Source organism: Amia ocellicauda, chromosome 14 (genome assembly GCF_036373705.1).
Source record: "Amia ocellicauda isolate fAmiCal2 chromosome 14, fAmiCal2.hap1, whole genome shotgun sequence".
NCBI classification, from domain to species: Eukaryota; Metazoa; Chordata; class Actinopteri; order Amiiformes; family Amiidae; genus Amia; species Amia ocellicauda.
Genome location: NC_089863.1, coordinates 14587623 through 14607050, shown reverse-complemented (window position 1 = coordinate 14607050; position 19428 = coordinate 14587623). Strand labels below are relative to the sequence as shown.

General features: G+C 43.0%; 2 protein-coding genes across 2 annotated transcripts; one reads left to right on the top strand and one right to left on the bottom strand.

The window, feature by feature from the left end:
- Nucleotides 1-208: 208 nt before the first annotated feature.
- LOC136768802 (protein rtoA) lies at nt 209-4377 on the bottom strand. The gene is made up of 2 exons (XM_066723176.1): nt 4282-4377; nt 209-3951 (listed from the first exon to the last, which is right to left on the bottom strand). Exons 1-2 carry the CDS (start codon nt 4315-4317, stop codon nt 2596-2598), a joined length of 1392 nt encoding a protein of 463 aa, XP_066579273.1. The 5' UTR covers nt 4318-4377; the 3' UTR covers nt 209-2595.
- Nucleotides 4378-5112: 735 nt separating this feature from the next.
- Nucleotides 5113-11736, top strand: LOC136768025 (protein unc-119 homolog A). The gene is made up of 5 exons (XM_066722082.1): nt 5113-5546; nt 7195-7308; nt 7536-7626; nt 9433-9605; nt 9907-11736. Exons 1-5 carry the CDS (start codon nt 5381-5383, stop codon nt 10122-10124), a joined length of 762 nt encoding a protein of 253 aa, XP_066578179.1. The 5' UTR covers nt 5113-5380; the 3' UTR covers nt 10125-11736.
- Nucleotides 11737-19428: the final 7692 nt, after the last annotated feature.

Genomic DNA, 19428 nt, shown 5'->3' with positions numbered 1-19428 from the left:
TCCTGACTGTGGTAGTTAGGCCATGTAAAACTCTAACCACATACTGAGCTGTCATGCACTGACACACATTTACATTTTTCTGTTTGATTCATACTCAAAATTTCCCAAAACTGTGTGTTGGTAGGCATCAATGCACTACAAGTATTATAGTACTAACACTGCAAAACTATGTATACTTTGATAATAAATAAGAAAAATATTAATGATACACTGATTGTAATGATTTTATTCTTGTATACCTTGCATAAAATAAATATGTAAATAAGGAACCTTCCAGCGTAGAATTACACACGTGCATTGAGTAGTTTTAACAGATTACACCTCTTTACATTTTGTATAATTCTGTTGAGCAACGTCCTCCATTCTGCCATTGAATCTTATCTGTAAATATTAAAACGAGATCGCAGTTCGCAGAGAAAAGCAGTTGTTTTTTGACGTAAAATATCAAACTCCCCCATCTCCCATTCTTGACACAGCCTCACAGAAATGACAAATCTGCTTTACAAGAAGTATTATCTCACTCAGGGAGGAAATGAGGTAGTGTCAAACAACACCCACAGCACAGAGCGCATTCTTCATCAATAACTTCAAAAGAGGCTGATTAATTGAAGTGTTGTTATTTTATTATTTTTGTAATAAGTTGTTTTGTGATAAGTTATTATTATTGCTGTATTATGTATTTCTTTGGCAGATCTGCCTAGGGCTTCTTCACCATCTCAAATTTCACAGAAGTGTTTTACAAAAGAGAATAGAGGACTTCCTATAACAGCAGCCAAAGTCTGGTGCAAAATGCAGTGCGCAGCTCTCTTCGGAGCAGTAATGCAGCATTAGCATTACAGAGCATCGTTCAGGAAACTCTTGAGACAAACACAGTACACGCAATGACATTGCTTCTTGAAGGGAAGTGATTTGGACATCAAGTTGTGATTATTTACAAATGGGAATACCTGTGATGATAGACTGAATTAAGCGCTAGTTATGTCTGATTTGTCAAATAAATTCTGGAACAATATATGCACATGACTTAGCTGTTAGTTTGCTTGTTTTCACATATTTATTTTCTTCATTTTGTGTGATTATTGCAAACCATACTAGATATAGATATATAAGACCTTAAGCAAGTAAACTAATCAGGTGCAGCCAAATTGAGTAAACATATATCTAATTTCTCAATAGAACACATGCATGGCGCACACAACCCATTATACTAATGATTGAGGCATTGATTACCTGGTTCAGTACAAGTGTGCTTTCATCAGAATAGCAAATTAACATAACTCAGCAGTTTTACATAGATATATGCTTTATCAATTTGTAAATTGTTCAAATGTGATAATTAGCAATACTTTATAACTACTAATATATATATATATATATATATATATATGGCTATAATGAACATATCCATACAAAATGTTCAGTCAATACTGTATATTAGACTTTAATCTATGTCATAGAAACTGCTACAAAACTACTTACTAAAACTAGTACAGCTGTAAGGATTTTGGTAGCTGTAATAACAGACATAGATTACTAAAAAACTTAAGTTAAGGATCAATATAATGTTTGAAAATTATATAAAACTAACTCCAAGACTTCCTGGGATTTACATTGCACTCTACAGTATATGATAATAACAAATGTTTTTATGAAGTTAATTTCTGGAAGTAACACAGACCATATAAATATATATACAGTGAGGGAAAAAAGTATTTGATCCCCTGCTGATTTTGTACGTTTGCCCACTGACAAAGAAATTATCAGTCTATAATTTTAATGGTAGGTGTATTTTAACAGTGAGAGACAGAATAACAACAAAAAAATCCAGAAAAACGCATTTCAAAAAAGTTATAAATTGATTTGCATGTTAATGAGTGAAATAAGTACCAAGTACTATGTATATCCAAAAACAATAGCAACAATACTACTACTACTACTACTAATAATAATAATAATAATAATAATAATAATAATAATAATAATAATAATAATAATGTGGATGGACTCTCCTGACAGGAATAATTGTCCCTCGTTCACACTGTGGAGAAAAGGAAAAAGTCAGGCTAGCGACTAGGTCAAAGAAGACCCATTAGGTAGTATTCTTCAGACTGATTTCCATCAGTACTTTCCCACTGATTAAATGACCAATGTCCAGGTTTCAGCACAACCGAGTCTATTGTATGCGGAGCTCCTGTGGACCAGGGTTCAGTGTGTGCTATGAGCCTGCTGCAGTGATGTCACTCCCTCATGGTTCTCAGGCTGTCCAACCCGACGCCCAACCTGGCCCCTCACTCCTCCCTCTCTCCCTCAGCCAGAGGTGGACTGGGACCAAATAACAGCCCTGGACTCGTGGGGGGCGGCTGCTGGTGAAGTGCTGTCCGGGGGGGGTCTTGGCAAAGTGTGGTCCGGGTGGGGGGGTCTTGGTGAAGTGCGGTCCGGGGGTGGGGGGCAGGGGGATTGGTTTTGGCAACCAGAAATTGCAGTCTGGAAATCCACACGGGATGACTGGCCCACACGGGAGTCGAGCGGCCCACCAAACTAAAAAATGATCCAGCCCTTCTGGCGTTTGTCAGAATTGCCCCGTGGCCAGTCCGCCTATGACCTCGGCCCAGACCCGGCAGCATACCAGAACTCCGCAATTTCCTCCGGAGTGACCCGGTGCTGCAGCCACAGAGAGGAACTCTGTGACTCCCTCCTCCTCTCCTTCCTGGACAACGTGGGACCCCTGAAGCTCACCCCCACCTCCCCCTGCGTCTTCCTCGCTGACCTCCACCTCGCCAGGCGCCTCTGCTGAGACAGGCGGATGGCCAGGAACACGGTCAGGCCGAAAAAGACAGTGGCGGTCACTGATAGGGCCCACAAGGTGACCAGACAGGTGAGGTGGATACCACGTGGCCCCGGACCCCCATTGTCAGAGGTGGAGCCCCATTCCACATTGAAGATCCCAGTGGTGTTGTAGTCACCAGTGGTGTTGGGTCCATTGGGAGGGACTGGAGGGGAATTGGTAGTAGTGGAGTTAATAGCATGCCTCGCGTCACTGGTTTTGCTGGGTCCAGTGGGAGAGAATGGTGGAGAACTGGTAGATGTGGATTTTCCAGAGAGCCTGCCATTCCTGTAGTCACTGGTGGCACCGGGTCCAGTGGGAGACTCTGGTGGAGAACTGGTAGAGATGGAGTTTGAAGAGAACCTGCCATTGCTGTAGTCACTGGTGGTGCTTGGTTCCATAGGAGAGACTGGAGTAGAACTGATACCATTATAGCTATAGGTGTTACTGGTGGTGCTGTAGTCACTGGATTCGTTGGGTACACTAGGGAAGGCAAGAGGGGGACTGGTAGCACGAGAGAAAATGGAGATGCTGGAATTGTTGTTGTCCCTGCTTTCGTTGAGTCCACTGGGAAAGACTGGGGGAGAACTGGTGCCAGTAGAGCTAATGGTATTGCTGACATCACTTGTGCCTTGGAGCCCATTAGGAAAGGTTGGGGGGGAACTGGGAGTGCTGGAGTCACTGAAGATACTGGTACTGTTGTGGTCACTGGGTTCATTGAGTCCATTGGGAAAGTCCGGGAGGGAACTGGGTACGCTAGAGCTGGAGGAGACACTGCCGTCACTGGTTGTGTTGAGCCCACTGGGGCTTGAGTTCAGTGTATCATTACTGTCCTTTTCCATGTTGTTGTTGTTGTTGTTGCGGTTGAGGTTGTGGACTTGGCCAGCTGTTGTGTTGTTAAGGATGCTATCTTCGCCAGCAGTCTTGGCTGGGCCACCATCACCATGAACTGCAATAGTTGTGTCGGGGCTGTTGTTACCATCACCGGTGGTGGCGATGCGATCTGGGGGGGCCCTCGTTGTGCCAGGGGTTCCCAGGACCTCATGTTGCCAGGAGAGAGGGAGCGGGAAGAGAGTGTAGAAGTGGGACAGGGAGAAGAAGAGAGCTAGCACTGTACTTCTCATCATCTGCAGAGAGAGAGAGAGAGAGGGAGAGAGAGAGAGAGGGAGAGTGTGAAAGACTCTCTCTCTCTCTCTCTCTCTCTCTCTCTTACACACACCAACACATGCACTGAGTTTGTATTGAGGTGTTGCGAAGCATTGCAGATAATTTTAGAAGAAGTAGCAGTCATTGTTGTGATATCGTATTATCCTATCTTATAAACAATGGTTTCATGATCACAGGTAAATTGACAGACAGGAATTGAAATAAGAGCAAGGACAGACTGCCAGAGAGACAAGCAGACAGTGAAAAATAGACAATGGAATAAACCCAATGGAATAAATCTAGCAGCCTACCTCTCTCTCTTGGTCTCTCTCTCCTTTTTGCTTCATAATTCTTGAGACTGCGTGCGCTCTTCCTGTCTATCCCAGTGCATTCTGGTTACTCCCCCCTGCCCCCCCGCCAGACCACACATGCACAGTCATTACTGCACCTTACGTCATACATTAACACCACAACACCGACCCGCCCCATCCCCACCTATGGCCAACCCAGCCCAGTTGCCATGGAGGCAGCGGATAGGAAAAACAGGAGAGGATGTGGTGAGAGTGTGACTTCTCTCTCCCTCCCTCTCTCTCCCTCCCTCTCTCTCTCTCTCTCCACCTCACCACCTTTTTCATTTCTATCCTACCGCTTCCATTTTTTTTTTAATAAAGAAGAAGAAACACCCACAAATTGCTCTTCTTATTCTCAGAACCGGTCGCACCCCATTTCTCACTTTCCGCCACACTTCCTGCTGATAAAGACTGTGGACCAGTTCGTCTGTGGGAGACGACATTGCCCTCTTGTGGTGTGGGGGACTAGTATAGTATAGTATAGTATAGCTCTGTTGTGAAAACTGCAAATCCCTATGTGGCTCTAAGTGATGTGTACTAAACAATGGGTACTCAGTGTGTTAATGTACAAATACAGTGTCTTTTAAATTGCCAATACTTGATTTGTCACCATACTTTTATGGTAGTAAGAGGGGTGAGCGCATCCCTAGCCCCCTTCCCCCAGCTCCCTCACACGGCCCCTACCTGGCATGAATTTGATCCCTGCTGGCTTGCCATAGAACTGTGTGTCACCCTTAATTGGATTAGCCTTATCAGATTCAGTGTAATCTCTGTCCCATCTCCTTCTGACTCATTCACAAAGACTGCATATTACTTTGGCTCAGAGTCTGTAGCTCTGTCTTTCTGTCTGTGTGTCAGTATATACACAGTACTTTAGAGAGCATATGTAGCATAACGCAGACAACTGATATAAACACACAACAGCAGACTCAGTGACAGAAAGAGAGAGAGACAGAGAGACAGATGAACAGCGAGAGCAAGTCAACGACTTAGCTGGGGAAACAGAGCGAGACAGAGAGAGACAGAGAGGGAAAGAGAAAGGCAAAAGAAAGAGAGAGGGATGGAGAGCAGTAGCGAGGAGGAGAGGGCAATGGAGGACTGGAACGGGCTGATTTCAGGGGAGTGCACAGAGGGTCAGGGGGAAGATGTCGTGGTGGTAACAGAGTTGTCCCCAGAGGTACCTATCACCCCAAATGTCGTCCTGGGATTTACAGCCAGTACTGCAGGTAACTGTGTGTGTTTTTGTATGTATGTATTGTAAAGCATAGTATATATGTCATGTTGCATATCAAGAATATATTAATGCTATATGTGTAGTGCATTGTATCTGTACTGTACAACCTGTACCCATCATTCTATAGTACTGCAGCTTACTACAGCATGCTGTAAAGTAACTACAGTATACTGCATCTATACTGTTACACTTTTCAAAACTGTTACATTTACAGTTGTTTACAATTGGTTACATGCATTTCTCAATACTGAGTTTTGAGAAAACTCTTCACACAGTTCTCTTTACCAGCATGCAGCCTGGCACTACAGTTAATCTCACACCCAAACTGCATTAAAACAATTCATACATGTCTCAAAATCAACTCATTCTACCATAACACTAGCAAAAGAACATTTGGTATCACATGGATGGTATCACTTTTCTTCCCATCTTACTCTCCATTCCTCAACCCCATAGAGGAATTATTTTCCTCATGGAGGTGGAAAGTTTATGACCACCATCCACATGATCAGATATCCCTCCTGGATGCAATGCATGATGGATGCCTGGAGATATCTGCAGAAGATTACCAGGGATGGATCAGGCATGCAAAGAGATTCTTTCCCAGGTGTATTGCAAGAGAGGACATAAGGTATGATGTGGAGAACTTGTGGCCAAATGCAGAACACAGGGTTGACTAGCATTGTGATATTTCTCTATCTGTATAGATTGGTAGATATCCTATGTGTATGTATAGTGCAGACATGTTTTTGTATTGCGCTACTGGAATTACTGTAGTTTCATGTTGTGTATTTTATAATTACTCAATGCAAAAATATACTGCAGTACATTCTATACAGTACAGAGGTGCCATTCTTGTGTTGGTTTATGTAAAATATCAAAGATACTTCAAAGACAAAATTATACATCTTGCAATGCTACTTGTTAGTGTTTTTATGTCATTGTTTAATGCATGACAAAGTGTTCTTGTTGTACAAAAGCGTAACTTTTGCTAGTGTTATGGTAGAATGAGTTGATTTTGAGACATGTATGAATTGTTTTAATGCAGTTTGGGTGTGAGATTAACTGTAGTGCCAGGCTACATGTTGGTAAAGAGAACTGTGTGAAGAGTTTTGAAAAAGTGAACTCAGTATTGAGACATGCGTGTAACCAATTGTAAAAACTAATAAATACGTCAGCACACTAACTCCATTCAGTTAACCAAGCTAAGTTTTAAATAAGGATATCGATTAAGGTACACATTTATGTCTTAGACTCTTAAGAACCTAGTGTGTAGCATTATCGCTCAGTAATTTAGAAAAATTATACATATATAAAATGTATTCAAATTAGGATTACATATTTCAGTGAGTGCTTGGTAGACGTAGCCTTTGGTTACATTTAGGGTTGCGATTCTACTAACTGAATTGAGTGTAGACTTGAATAGTGGTGGCTAGGGTTGGGGTTCAGGCTTCTGTTTGGCTTCTCTTAGTGAAAAGTCTCTCATTGTATCTGCACTCCACTGTACTGCCAATGCAGTAAACTTTATTTACACTGCCCTCTAGTGAACAAGAGGTGGACTGCAGCTACACGCCACTGTACCTGCAATGTGCTGTGTGTGCAAGTGTGTTGACCTCAGCGTGTGTGTGTGTGTTGTACAGGCTACCTGTGCACTCCAGAAGACAACATCTACAACATCATCTTCTCCCTGTTCAAGATCAGAGACATGGCGAGTGGAGCTGTGCTGCTGGAGATACGCAAACACTGCCCGACAGGTCTGTGTGTCCCACTGTCTGCTGGACCAGAAACAATGGTCTGTCTGTCTGTCTGTCTGTCTGTCTGAGGAAGCACTGGCCTACTCCTCTGTACGTTGGTTATCTCTCTGTCTGTCTTTCATCCTGTCTGTGTGGGTATCTCTCTAGCTGTAAAAAGACCCAGCTTATCTCTCTCTCTCTCTCTTTCCCCTCTCTCTTGCACTCCCCTCTCCCCCTCTCTCTGTCAGAGATCCAGGATGTAAGAGAGCTTGACCCTGGCAGGTTTATTCGCTACTACTTCACCCCAGACTTCCTCAGACTCAGAGAGATTGGGGCCACGTGAGTCTCTCTGTAATAGACTGACTGGACTGGGCCGTGTCTGGATTGCACTGTGTGTCTGTACTGGACCTTACAGTGTGTGTGTGTGTGTGTGTGTGTGATGCCATGCAGAGCTGACCAGAGCTGTGGTGTGATTCAGTGTGAAGCTGCGAGTTGTGTGTGTGTGTGTGTGTGTGTGTGTGTGTGTGAGTGTGTTGCAGTGTGGGGTTCACGGTGTGTGTGTGTGTGTGTGTGTGTGTGTGTGTGTGTGTTGCAGTGTGGAGTTCACAGTGTGTGTGTGTGTGTGTGTGTTGCAGTGTGGAGTTCACAGTGTGTGTGTGTGTGTGTGTGTGTGTGTGTGTGTGTGTTGCAGTGTGGGGTTCACGGTGTGTGTGTGTTCAAGTGTGGAGTTCACAGTGTGTGTGTGTGTGTGTGTGTGTGTGTGTGTGTGTGTTGCAGTGTGGAGTTCACGGTGTGTGTGTGTGTGTGTTGCAGTGTGGAGTTCACAGTGTGTGTGGGTGTGTGTATGTGTGTTGCAGTGTGGAGTTCACAGTGTGTGTGTGTGTGTGTGTGTGTGTGTGTTGCAGTGTGGAGTTCACAGTGTGTGTGTGTGTGTTGCAGTGTGGAGTTCACAGTGTGTGTGTGTGTGTGTGTTGCAGTGTGGGGTTCACGGTGTGTGGGTGGGTGTGTGTGTGTGTTCAAGTGTGGAGTTCACAGTGTGTGTGTGTGTGTGTGTGTGTGTGTGTGTGTGTGTTGCAGTGTGGAGTTCACGGTGTGTGTGTGTGTGTGTGTGTGTGTGTGTGTGTGTGTTGCAGTGTGGAGTTCACAGTGTGTGTGTGTGTTGCAGTGTGGGGTTCATGGTGTGTGTGTGTGTGTGTGTGTTCAAGTGTGGAGTTCACGGTGTGCGTGTGTGTTGCAGTGTGGAGTTCACAGTGTGTGTGTGTGTGTGTGTGTGTGTGTTCAAGTGTGGAGTTCACAGTGTGTGTGTGTGTGTGTGTGTGTGTGTGTGTGTGTGTGTTGCAGTGTGGAGTTCACGGTGTGTGTGTGTGTGTGTGTGTGTGTTGCAGTGTGGAGTTCACAGTGTGTGTGTGTGTTGCAGTGTGGGGTTCATGGTGTGTGTGTGTGTGTGTGTGTGTGTTCAAGTGTGGAGTTCACGGTGTGCGTGTGTGTTGCAGTGTGGGGTTCACGGTGTGTGGGTGGGTGTGTGTGTGTGTTCAAGTGTGGAGTTCACAGTGTGTGTGTGTGTGTGTGTGTGTGTGTGTGTGTGTGTTGCAGTGTGGAGTTCACGGTGTGTGTGTGTGTGTGTGTGTGTGTGTGTGTGTGTGTTGCAGTGTGGAGTTCACGGTGTGTGTGTGTGTGTTGCAGTGTGGGGTTCATGGTGTGTGTGTGTGTGTGTGTGTGTGTTCAAGTGTGGAGTTCACGGTGTGCGTGTGTGTTGCAGTGTGGAGTTCACAGTGTGTGTGTGTGTGTGTTGCAGTGTGGAGTTCACAGTGTGTGTGTGTGGGTGTGTGTGTGTGTGTGTGTTCAAATGTGGAGTTCACGGTGTGTGTGTGTGTGTGTGTGTTGCAGTGTGGAGTTCACAGTGTGTGTGTGTGTGTGTGTGTGTGTGTTGCAGTGTGGGGTTCACGGTGTGTGTGTGTGTGTGTGTTGCAGTGTGGAGTTCACAGTGTGTGTGTGTGTGTGTTGCAGTGTGGAGTTCACAGTGTGTGTGTGTGTGTGTGTGTGTGTGTGTGTGTGTGTGTGTTGCAGTGTGGAGTTCACAGTGTGTGTGTGTGTGTGTCTGTGTGTTGCAGTGTGGAGTTCACAGTGTGTGTGTGTGTGTTGCAGTGTGGAGTTCACGGTGGGCAGCAGGGCAGTGAACAGGTTCCGTCTGATCGAGAGGCACTACTTCAGAGACCAGCTGCTCAAGAGCTTCGACTTCGAGATCGGCTTCTGCATTCCCAACAGCCGCAACACCTGCGAGCACATCTACACCCTGCCGGAGCTCGACCCCTGCACAGGTGCACAAGACTCGCACACTGCACACACACACTGCACAGACACTGCACACCCGCTGCACACACTGCACACACACACTGAACACATACTGTACACACAGTGCACAGACACTGCAGACATTGCACTCACACAGTAATAACTCTATACATACTTCAAATACACAATATACTAACACTATACTATACTCAGTATTTATATATGTATATACTGTTCTCAAAATTGTCTCATGCTGTACACATACTGCACTAAGACTCTCTCTCTCTCTCTCTCTCTCTCTCTCTCTCTCTCTCTCTCTCTCCTCAGTTGAAGAGATGATTGCCCACCCTTTTGAGACCAGATCTGACAGTTTCTACTTCATCAACAACAGGCTGGTGATGCACCACAAAGCAGAGTACAGCTTCTCGGGTGGTGGGGGCGGGCAGGGCAGTTTGGAGAGAGGGAAAGAAGAAAGGAGGGAGAGAGAGAAGGACAAAGGGAGAGAGGAGCGGGGGGGAGGGATATCGAGTTTGTATACGTTGTAGTACTAAACAGGACAGTTAGTACACAATGTAGTACAGTGCAGTTAAAATACAGCACAGTGCAGTATAATACAATATAATACAATACAATGCTAGAATACAACTAACCACATATTTAAATACCCGTATATTTAGGCAATTGTGTGAAAGAAATGAGGTGTAGATCGCTGTCTCTCTGTGTGTGAGTGTGTGAGTACTGTGCTACAGTCTCTTTCTGCACACTGTACACTGAACACTAGGGCTAATAAAGCACTGATTCACATAACATAGCATGTCTGCTTCTGTCACTGCAACACTGGACTCGACTAGCTATGTTTCTAGGAAAATGAGGGAAGAGCGATGATGTAATGCTGGGAAGTGAACACCAGAGGACAGTAAAGCCCATTGGGAAAGCACTTTTAAGACAATTGCGACAAACTGAAAGCAGCACTGACTGGAGATGGTTAGTGCGCAGCTCTGTGCTAATCTGGTCCACAAATTTAATACCCATTGCAACGAGCTTGGTGGCTGAAATTAAAGGGTCTCCATTGCAACGAAACTCAAAATCACAGCTGCGGCCCTCTAGGGGAGACTAAGTACGGGACTAACTTAGACCTACTCCTGCTGCAGACTAACTGGATAGTACTGTACTAAGTGAGCAAAATGTGAAAAATCACAATGTACTGACGTTTATAACTGAACTATTCATAACCACATTTTTTTATGACATTGACAACATATGTGTAATTTATGAATAGCGGCAAATACTAAGGTGTCCATGGATAACATTGACACCACCAATAATAGTAATAATAATAATAATAATAATAATAATAATAATAATAATAATAATAATTTGTAGTATGGTTAGTATCCGGTTTTGAATACAGCCAAAGTTTAATTTAAATAGGCTGTATTCAAAATACTACCCTACCACATAATACATACTGCAAAAGTACATACTGCATGCTACACATTTCTGACTAGTAAGTACAGTACGCAATATAAAGATGAATGGTTCAGTGTACTATATATGTCTTATGACACTACACTTAATCATTCATCTGTATATATTAATTCATTAATTCATAATACATGAATACATTAGTAGCCAGCGCTTATTTTAATACTTCTGATTATATGAACAAAATAATAGTAAACAACAGTTGAACAGCTTGTAACTTTTAAATACTGAACTTCAGATTGCCTTGACATGAGTCCAATGATAGTAAACAATTCTGCAGCTTAAACTTGTAATGTGACGCGTCTGATTCGTGGTAAGCTGGACATGGTCATATTATAGAAACAATAGATGCACTTTCTTAAATATTGTATGCTTTTCATTAACTGGTAAAATGAAAATTCAAACCTATAATCAGAAATAAATTGAATTGTGCTTTACAATACTAATCCCTGTCCATAGTAAGGACTGGCAGTGTCTGCTGTAAGCAATTTCACCAAGACCTCTGTTGCCTGGTCATCATGGGCTTTACAGACAGTACAATCCCACAATACAAGCAGACCGCATTACTCATTAGCTCCACAACACATACCTTTGCTGCTTGACTATTCATACATATATTAACCCACAATACCACCTACAAGGTACATCTGTCCTGAATATAGAATGATTTCCTGAGCCAATAATAAACTCATAAACAAATAAAAATGTGTGATAATTGTTTCTGTTAAAATCTGCTTTGTTTGCATGTTCCTTACATGGAGTGCATGAATGTATGGCAAATGATGGTCTGAATTCAGAGTTAGGGAGACATTCTTCATAATAAATAACCTGTATATTCCTGAATCTGGACTGCATTTTTGGAAAAAAATATTCTTCTACAGTTTTTGGCAACGAGGATTGGATACCAAAGGGGTTTCAAAAGTACTTATTAAATGCATATGTAGTTGGAGTTGCAGATGCTAGTATTGACAGGTCTGGGGTTAATTAGGCACTGTAAGACCCCTGAGGATCCAACAGACGAGCTACTGTAACTCATATTGCTGAAAAAGTGAATGCTGGTTCTGATAGAAAGGTGTCAGAACACACAGTGCATCGCAGTTTGTTGCGTATGGGGCTGCGTAGCCGCAGACCAGTCAGGGTGCCCATGCTGACCCATGTCCACTGCTGAAAGTGCCTACAATGGGCACGTGAGCATCAGAACTGGACCACGGAGCAATGGAAGAAGGTGGCCTGGTCTGATGAATCACGAGCTCAAGGTGTTGACTTGGCCTCCAAATTCCCCAGATCTCAATCCAGTCGAGCATCTGTGGGATGTGCTGGACAAACAAGTCCGATCCATGGAGGCCCCAGCTCGCAACTTACAGGCCTTAAAGGATCTGCTGCTAACGTCTTGGTGCCAGATACCACAGCACACCTTCAGAGGTCTAGTGGAGTCCATGCCTCGACGGGTCTGGGCTGTTTTGGCGGCAAAAGGGGGACCTACACAATATTAGGCAGGTGGTCATAATGTTATGGCTGATCGGTGTATTTCCTAGCAGACGCCCTTATCCAGGGTGACTTATAAAATATAAGAAATAACATATGCAATATAGTCTAGCATTACAGATTAAAACATAGTACAGATTCAAAATGACATAAGTCCATAAGAAAATAAATAGTTAATACAAGTCCTACATCCTAGATTTGTGAGCTAATAATTGCAGACAAGATGTGAAGTCATAGTTAATATCTCAGGGGAAGGGACATAGGAGCGATCAATATAAACAACACGAGTACTAGCAATATAAAAGCAAGTTATACGATGAAAACTAGATAAAGTGCAATATAAGAACATAAGAACATTTTACAAACGAGAGGAGGCCATTCAACCCATCGTGTTCGTTTGGTGTCCATTAATAACTGAGTGATCTAGTCTGATTTTGAATGTTCTCAAATTTTTAACTTCAACCACTTCGCTGGGGAGTTTGTTCCAGATTGTGACGACTTTCTGTGTGAAGAAGTGTCTCCTGTTTTCTGTCTTGAATGCCTTGAAGCCCAATTTCCATTTGTGTCCCCGGGTGCGTGTGTCCCTGCTGATCTGGAAAAGCTCCTCTGGTTTGATGTGGTCGATGCCTTTCATGATTTTGAAGACTTGGATCAAGTCCACACGTAGTCTCCTCTGTTCCAGGGTGAAAAGGTTCAGGTCCTCAGTCTCTCAGTAGGACTTTCCCTTCGGACCTGGAATAAGTCTGGTTGCTCTCCTCTGAACTGCCTCTAGAGCAGCGATATCTTTCTTGAAGTGTGGAGCCCAGAACTGTCCACAGTATCCAGATGAGCTCTAACTAGTGCATTGTACAGTCTGAACATCACTGCCCTTGTTCTCAATTCTACACTTTTGACAATATATCCTAACATCCTGTTTGCCTTTTTTATTGCTTCCCCACATTGCTTGGATGGAGAAAGTGAGGAGTCCACATAGACTCCTAGGTCTTTCTCATGTGTTACTTCATCTAGATCTGTACCTCCCATAGTGTAATTATAGTGGACATTTTTGTTACCTCCATGTAATACCTTGCACTTGTCCACATTGAATTTCATCTGCCAGGTGTCGGCCCACAACTGAATATTATCTAAGTCCCTCTGAATAGCCTGTGCTGCCGAGATTGTATCTGCTGAGCCACCTATTTTAGTATCATCTGCAAATTTGACAAGTTTGCTAACTATTCCAGAGTCCAGATATTAATATAGATTAGAAAGAGCACAGGCCCTAGTACTGATCCCTGTGGAACTCCACTAACAACCTCACTCCAGTTAGAAGCGACTCCTCTAATTGACACCCTCTGTTTCCTATACATCAACCAGTTCATAATCCATCTACTTACATTACCCTGAATGCCTACAGCTTCCAATTTGAGGATCAGTCTTTGGTGTGGAACCGTATCAAAAGCTTTCTGAAAATCTAAGTATATCATATTGTAACAGGATGCCATCTGTCACAGCATGGTTGCTGCTGACGGACACTAATTAGGTGCTCATGTGCTGCAGCCGTATTGTCCACTGCCTCGCAGACAGTCTGTGAGCTCACGGTTGTAGGCAATGAGTACCGAGGCGATTGTGTTATCAGCACCAGCTGTGCTTCGTCTATTTAACCTTTTTCCTTCCCCGAGTGGGGAGCTACCCAATGTGAAGGAGGACTAGCGCTCCTGCCTTCTATTGCCCGGAGCACCCTTTGTTTGTTTGTTTGTTTGTTTTGCTGGGTTATTGTTGTCTGCCTTGAGTCCTGTTTCCTTTCTGTGCTGGACTACTGACTTGTGCTAACTGTACACATATCATATGCTTTCACATGATCTACAGCTGTAGTTGCATGTTCAAAAAATTCAAATAGATTAATAAGATATGATCTGCCTCAGCTAAACCCATGTTGAGTATCTCCAAGAACATGATTTTCATTAAGATGCTCCTCTATTTTCTGTCTAATCATTTTTTCCAACATTTTACAGGTGATGCAGGTGAGACTGATTGGTCTGTAATCTCCTGGCTCAGTTTTGTCCCCTTTCTTGTGGATTGGTATGACATTTGCTGTCTTCCAGTCAGTTGGCACATCCCCTGTTCTAAGTTTCATTTGGAATAATTGAGTTAGTGACCTATAAATAATTTTCCTAATTTCTTTAAGTACTATTGGAAATATCCCATCTGGCCCAGGTGATTTGTTTGTTTTTAATTCTGCTAGTCCCTTTAGTACCTCCTTTCTCATTTATCCTGATCTCTCTTAGGGTTTGACTGGACTGATTGTTAACCTGTGGCATGTTATCAATTTTTTCATTTGTAGAAACTTCTGTGAAATACTCATTTAGAACATTTGCCACATCTTGTTCATTTTCCAGGATACTTCAATTTTTGCCCTTTATCTGTTTCACTTCCTCCTTTATTGACCACTTGCTGTTGTAGTATTGAAAAAAGCTCTTTGCATTAGTTTTAGCTCCAAGAGCTTTCTTTCTCTTTTCCTTCTTTGCTTTCCTGATCCCTTTCTTTGCAGTTCAATATATTCTTTGTATTTTGTTTTGTCTCCATCCCTTTTGTATGCGCTATACAACATTTTCTTTCACTTAATATTTTATTGCATACCTCTATTAAACCATTTTGGCCACTGTTTTTTGATCCTCAATTTGCTCAATTTTGGTACACATTTCTCCTGAGCCTCTAGTAGTATATTCTTAAAATATACCCATCCATTTTCAACTGACTCTGTATCCAGTGTGCTCCAGTCTACCTCTTCTAAGTGCTGCCTCATACCTTCAAGGTTTGCTTTTCTAAAATTGTAGACCATTGTGTTAGACTTGGTCCTTGTTTTTAGAAAGAATGCCTCAAAGCTAACCATATTGTGATTAAAGTTTGCTATTGGTTCTCTGAATAGTGTCACTCTGACTCTATCTTGGTCATTTGAAAAGATCAAGTCAATGCATGCCCTCTCCCTGGTTGGTTCCCTGACAAATTGAGTTAGAAAGCAGTCATTTACCATCTCAACTATTTCTATTTCTGCTTCTGTAGTCCCAGCGGGGCTTTCCCAGTCTAGAAATTGAAATCCCCCATTATAACAGCCACATCCTTGCTACATGCAATCCTAAATACACTGTACAATCCAACATCTTTCTGAATATCTGAGTTGGGTGGTCTGTAACACACTCCTACCACTAATCCTCTGGATTTCTTGTTCAAAAGTTTGACCACAATGATTCTGTTTCATTACTGGGATCTACTTTGAGTTCTTTTGCCTCAATGTCATTTCTGACATATAATGCTACCCCACCACCTCTTTGATTTTGCCTGTCTCTCCTAAACCGTGTGTATCCATCCAACTTGTATTCATCCCCATCATTTTCTGTAAGTCATGTTTCCGTCACTCCTACAACATCATAGTCACATGCTAGCACTTCTAGGTCTAATATCTTGTTCCTTATACTCCTGGCATTGAGGTTCAAACATTTCAGGACTTTCCTACTAGCAGTTTCCCTTTGTTTTCTTTCCTTAGTGGAACATCTCCCATTGTCAGAGCTCCCTGCACCCCTGGTTCCTTGTTTAAATGATTCTCAATTTCTCTGCATGTACGCTCTCCCAATGCATTAGCCCCCCTTCTGTTTAGATGTAGACCGCGCGGTTTGTACAGGTCCCATCTATCCCTGAAGAAAGACCAATGCTCCATAAGCCTAAACCCCTCTTCTCTACACCAAGATTTCAAGCACATGTTAAACTTTCTAATCTCTGCTTGTCTCCCTGGCCTGGCACGTGGTACCGGAAGTATTTCAGAGAAAACTACCGTAGAGGTTCTGCTCTTTAGTTTTGTTCCTAACTCTTTAAATTTGTCTTGCAGAACCTCTGTCCTACCTTTTCCTATGTCATTGGTTCCAATGTGGACCATGACCAGTGGATTCCCCCTGGCTTTGGCCAGTAGCCCGTCTAATAGTTTAGGGAGATCTGCAACCTGAGCACCAGGCAGGCAAGATACCATGCGGGTCTCCTTGTCACTAGAGCACACTGTGTGATCTACACCTCTAAGAATTGAATTTCCTACTGTAACTACCTCCCTGTTCTGGGGGGGAGTGGGCACCATGGTGCTCTGGTGCTCAACTGCCCCCCTATCACCTTCTGAGCTGTCACTGTCCAATTTGGTGTCCAGCAGTTTGAACCTGTTGGGCAATTCTAGCTCTTGGGGTGTCTCTAAGTGTTGTGCGCGCCCTTTTCTGCGGTTACGACCTACTGTAACCCAGCAGTTCTCTACACTGTCCTGCTCTAAGGTCTCAACTCTCCTAGGTTTTGACGTGCACACCATCTCTCTCATGGGCTGATTGACCAATTCTTCTATATCACTAATACAGCTGAGCCTCAAGATCACGAACCTTGATCTCTAGGATTTCAACATGCTGACAATGTTCACAAATGAAACCTTCTTGGATGAGTTCATCCAGGAAGGCAATCATTCTGCAAACCTTACAATGTAGTGGCCACATGTTTCTTTTTTGTTTGTTTTGTTTTTTGGCTCTTGGTACCTGTACTGCTCAACTTTTTGTCACTGAGAAACATTGCAGCTCTTTCTCAACTGCTGCTTTAAGTAGCTTTTGTCTACCTGCCCCCAATTCACACCTAACTGGCCCAAACTGCAACAGAATTCCTGCTAGTCCTTGACTAAATCTCCTTTCTACAACCTGTTTACTTTCATCAACTCAGCAGCTGAACTGAATTGATTTCAATTTAGGCAAACTACAGACAATGCTAACTTAAATTGAGGCAAACTTAAAACAAAATGAGCAATGCTAAGACTGGTCTGAAACTAGTCAAACAACAACATGGCTGCCTCTCACCTGTACTCTCCTGTCTCTGTCGGTGGCAACTTGTAAATACTTCTGTTCATGTAAATACTTCTGTTTATACTATATGTATATAACATAAAATATAAATATATACAGTAAATATAAACAGTTATATGATGTGTAAAATCACAGAATAATACTAGACATGTATGGAAAGTTGGTAAAATGATAAAAGCAGGTTTGGTTGGATGACAGGGTGGTAAGTGAAGGTTGCTTGGTGGAAAGAGCAGAGAGAAGAAGGCAGACAAATATGTGGCAATGTTTGAAAGACAAGAGCAGGTGCTTATATCACACAGCGAAGGAAAAGTCGCCCTGGATAAGGGCGTCTGCCAAGAAATAAAAAATAATAAAAGAAAAACTAAGCATTACTAAAACTTCTGTGGGAAATATGCCAAGTCCCACACACCTGTTCCTTCTGCGAGTCTGAGGGAACAGGGAACAGCGCAGTAGAGTTTGTGCGATCTGGGGGCTGGAGGAGCTGAAATCTGGAGTTGCGACAACTGGACTTTAACAGGTGAAGATATAGTAGCCGGAGGAAGCTGGGAATGCTGTAACGGAGATTTGCCAGCTAAGTAGTCTTTTCCTATTTGGATTTATGCATAGAATGAAATGATTGAAATTAGATTTTAGAAGAAGGAGAAACAGGACACAGTGGTTGAGGACGTATAGTTGACTATGGATAAACAGCACTTCGAGAGACTGCTCTGTTTGTGTTCCCTGCTGCCCCCTCTTCTCCCGGGAAGTCCTGTGAAAAGAAAGAAAGCATAAATATTGTCAGTACAAAGGAAGTAATTCTCTTCCTTCTGCTTACCTGCAGTGACCTAGTGATGTAGTCCCTCCCAGTGGCGATACCTGCAATCCCCAGGGCCCAGTCTGGCTTTAGAGCAGACTCCAGAGATTGATACATTTGTAATCTTCTATGATTGGAGGAAGCAAATGACTGTAGATGACCTAGTCAAGGAGTGCAAGTGGAGTTCACGACACCACTAAGATGAGAAAATAACTTTTCCCTTTTCTGAGACTTTGTAACTGAAAAGGAGACCTGTCTACAGTCTATTACATCTTGTGAGAGAGAACAGAAACCAGAGACTTCTTCTCCTTGTTATTGATGATGCTTGGTTTTATTGTGAAACGTTTTTTTTTATATATATATATATATATATATATATATATATATATATATATATATATATATACAGGAAAAAAACGGGAAATGAATTGTGATGATTTTGCATGAAAAGCCATATGTTATCCCTTGGTGCTTTCCATGGTGGACTACTTCAGAAGTGAATTTAAGTAGAAATAGGGATTGTTCTGCTCCAGATCAATCAATTGTTATTTGTATAGCACCCTTCTCAAGGTAGCCACAGAGCGCTTTACAGAGTGGTAATAGCACATAATGCAGATGGATAAATTCGTCCCCCCCAGTAACGGAGAATGGAGCTCATACGCCCGGTTACTCCACACACAGACTCGGATCAGGACCCCAGGACACCACAACAGGCGCAGGTAAGTTTAAGTTTATTTATATACACAACCCCAGGTGCAGAGCATGAAGACTGCAGCTGGGCACACAGTTGGGAAAGGGGGATATAACAAATTTATAAAACCTAACTAAAATCATCTTTAATAAAAAATCGTGTCAATAAAAAAAAACGTAAATCCCCACCCTAACTATAAAGACATAGATAAAACATAATCAGATATTTAGTAAAACTATAAAATCTGTCTTTCACACTTCCCCCTTATAGATTACAATATTCAGTATAATAATGTCTCCTAATTTCTTCCCACAGATTACCACGGAACTGCAGTCGGTGGCTGGTGGCTGGTGGCTGGTGGGTGGTGACAGGCTGTTGGCACTACTAACTGCTGACCGAACAGGATCAGCTGTTTTTGTCTCCCCTTCTCAGGGCATGGGCACAGGTGGAGGCAATCAATGGAGGAATGCGGTTAAGTCCAGGTGGGAATGTGCCTTTAGGTGATTTGCACGGCAAACAAGAAACAAGACACACGTGCA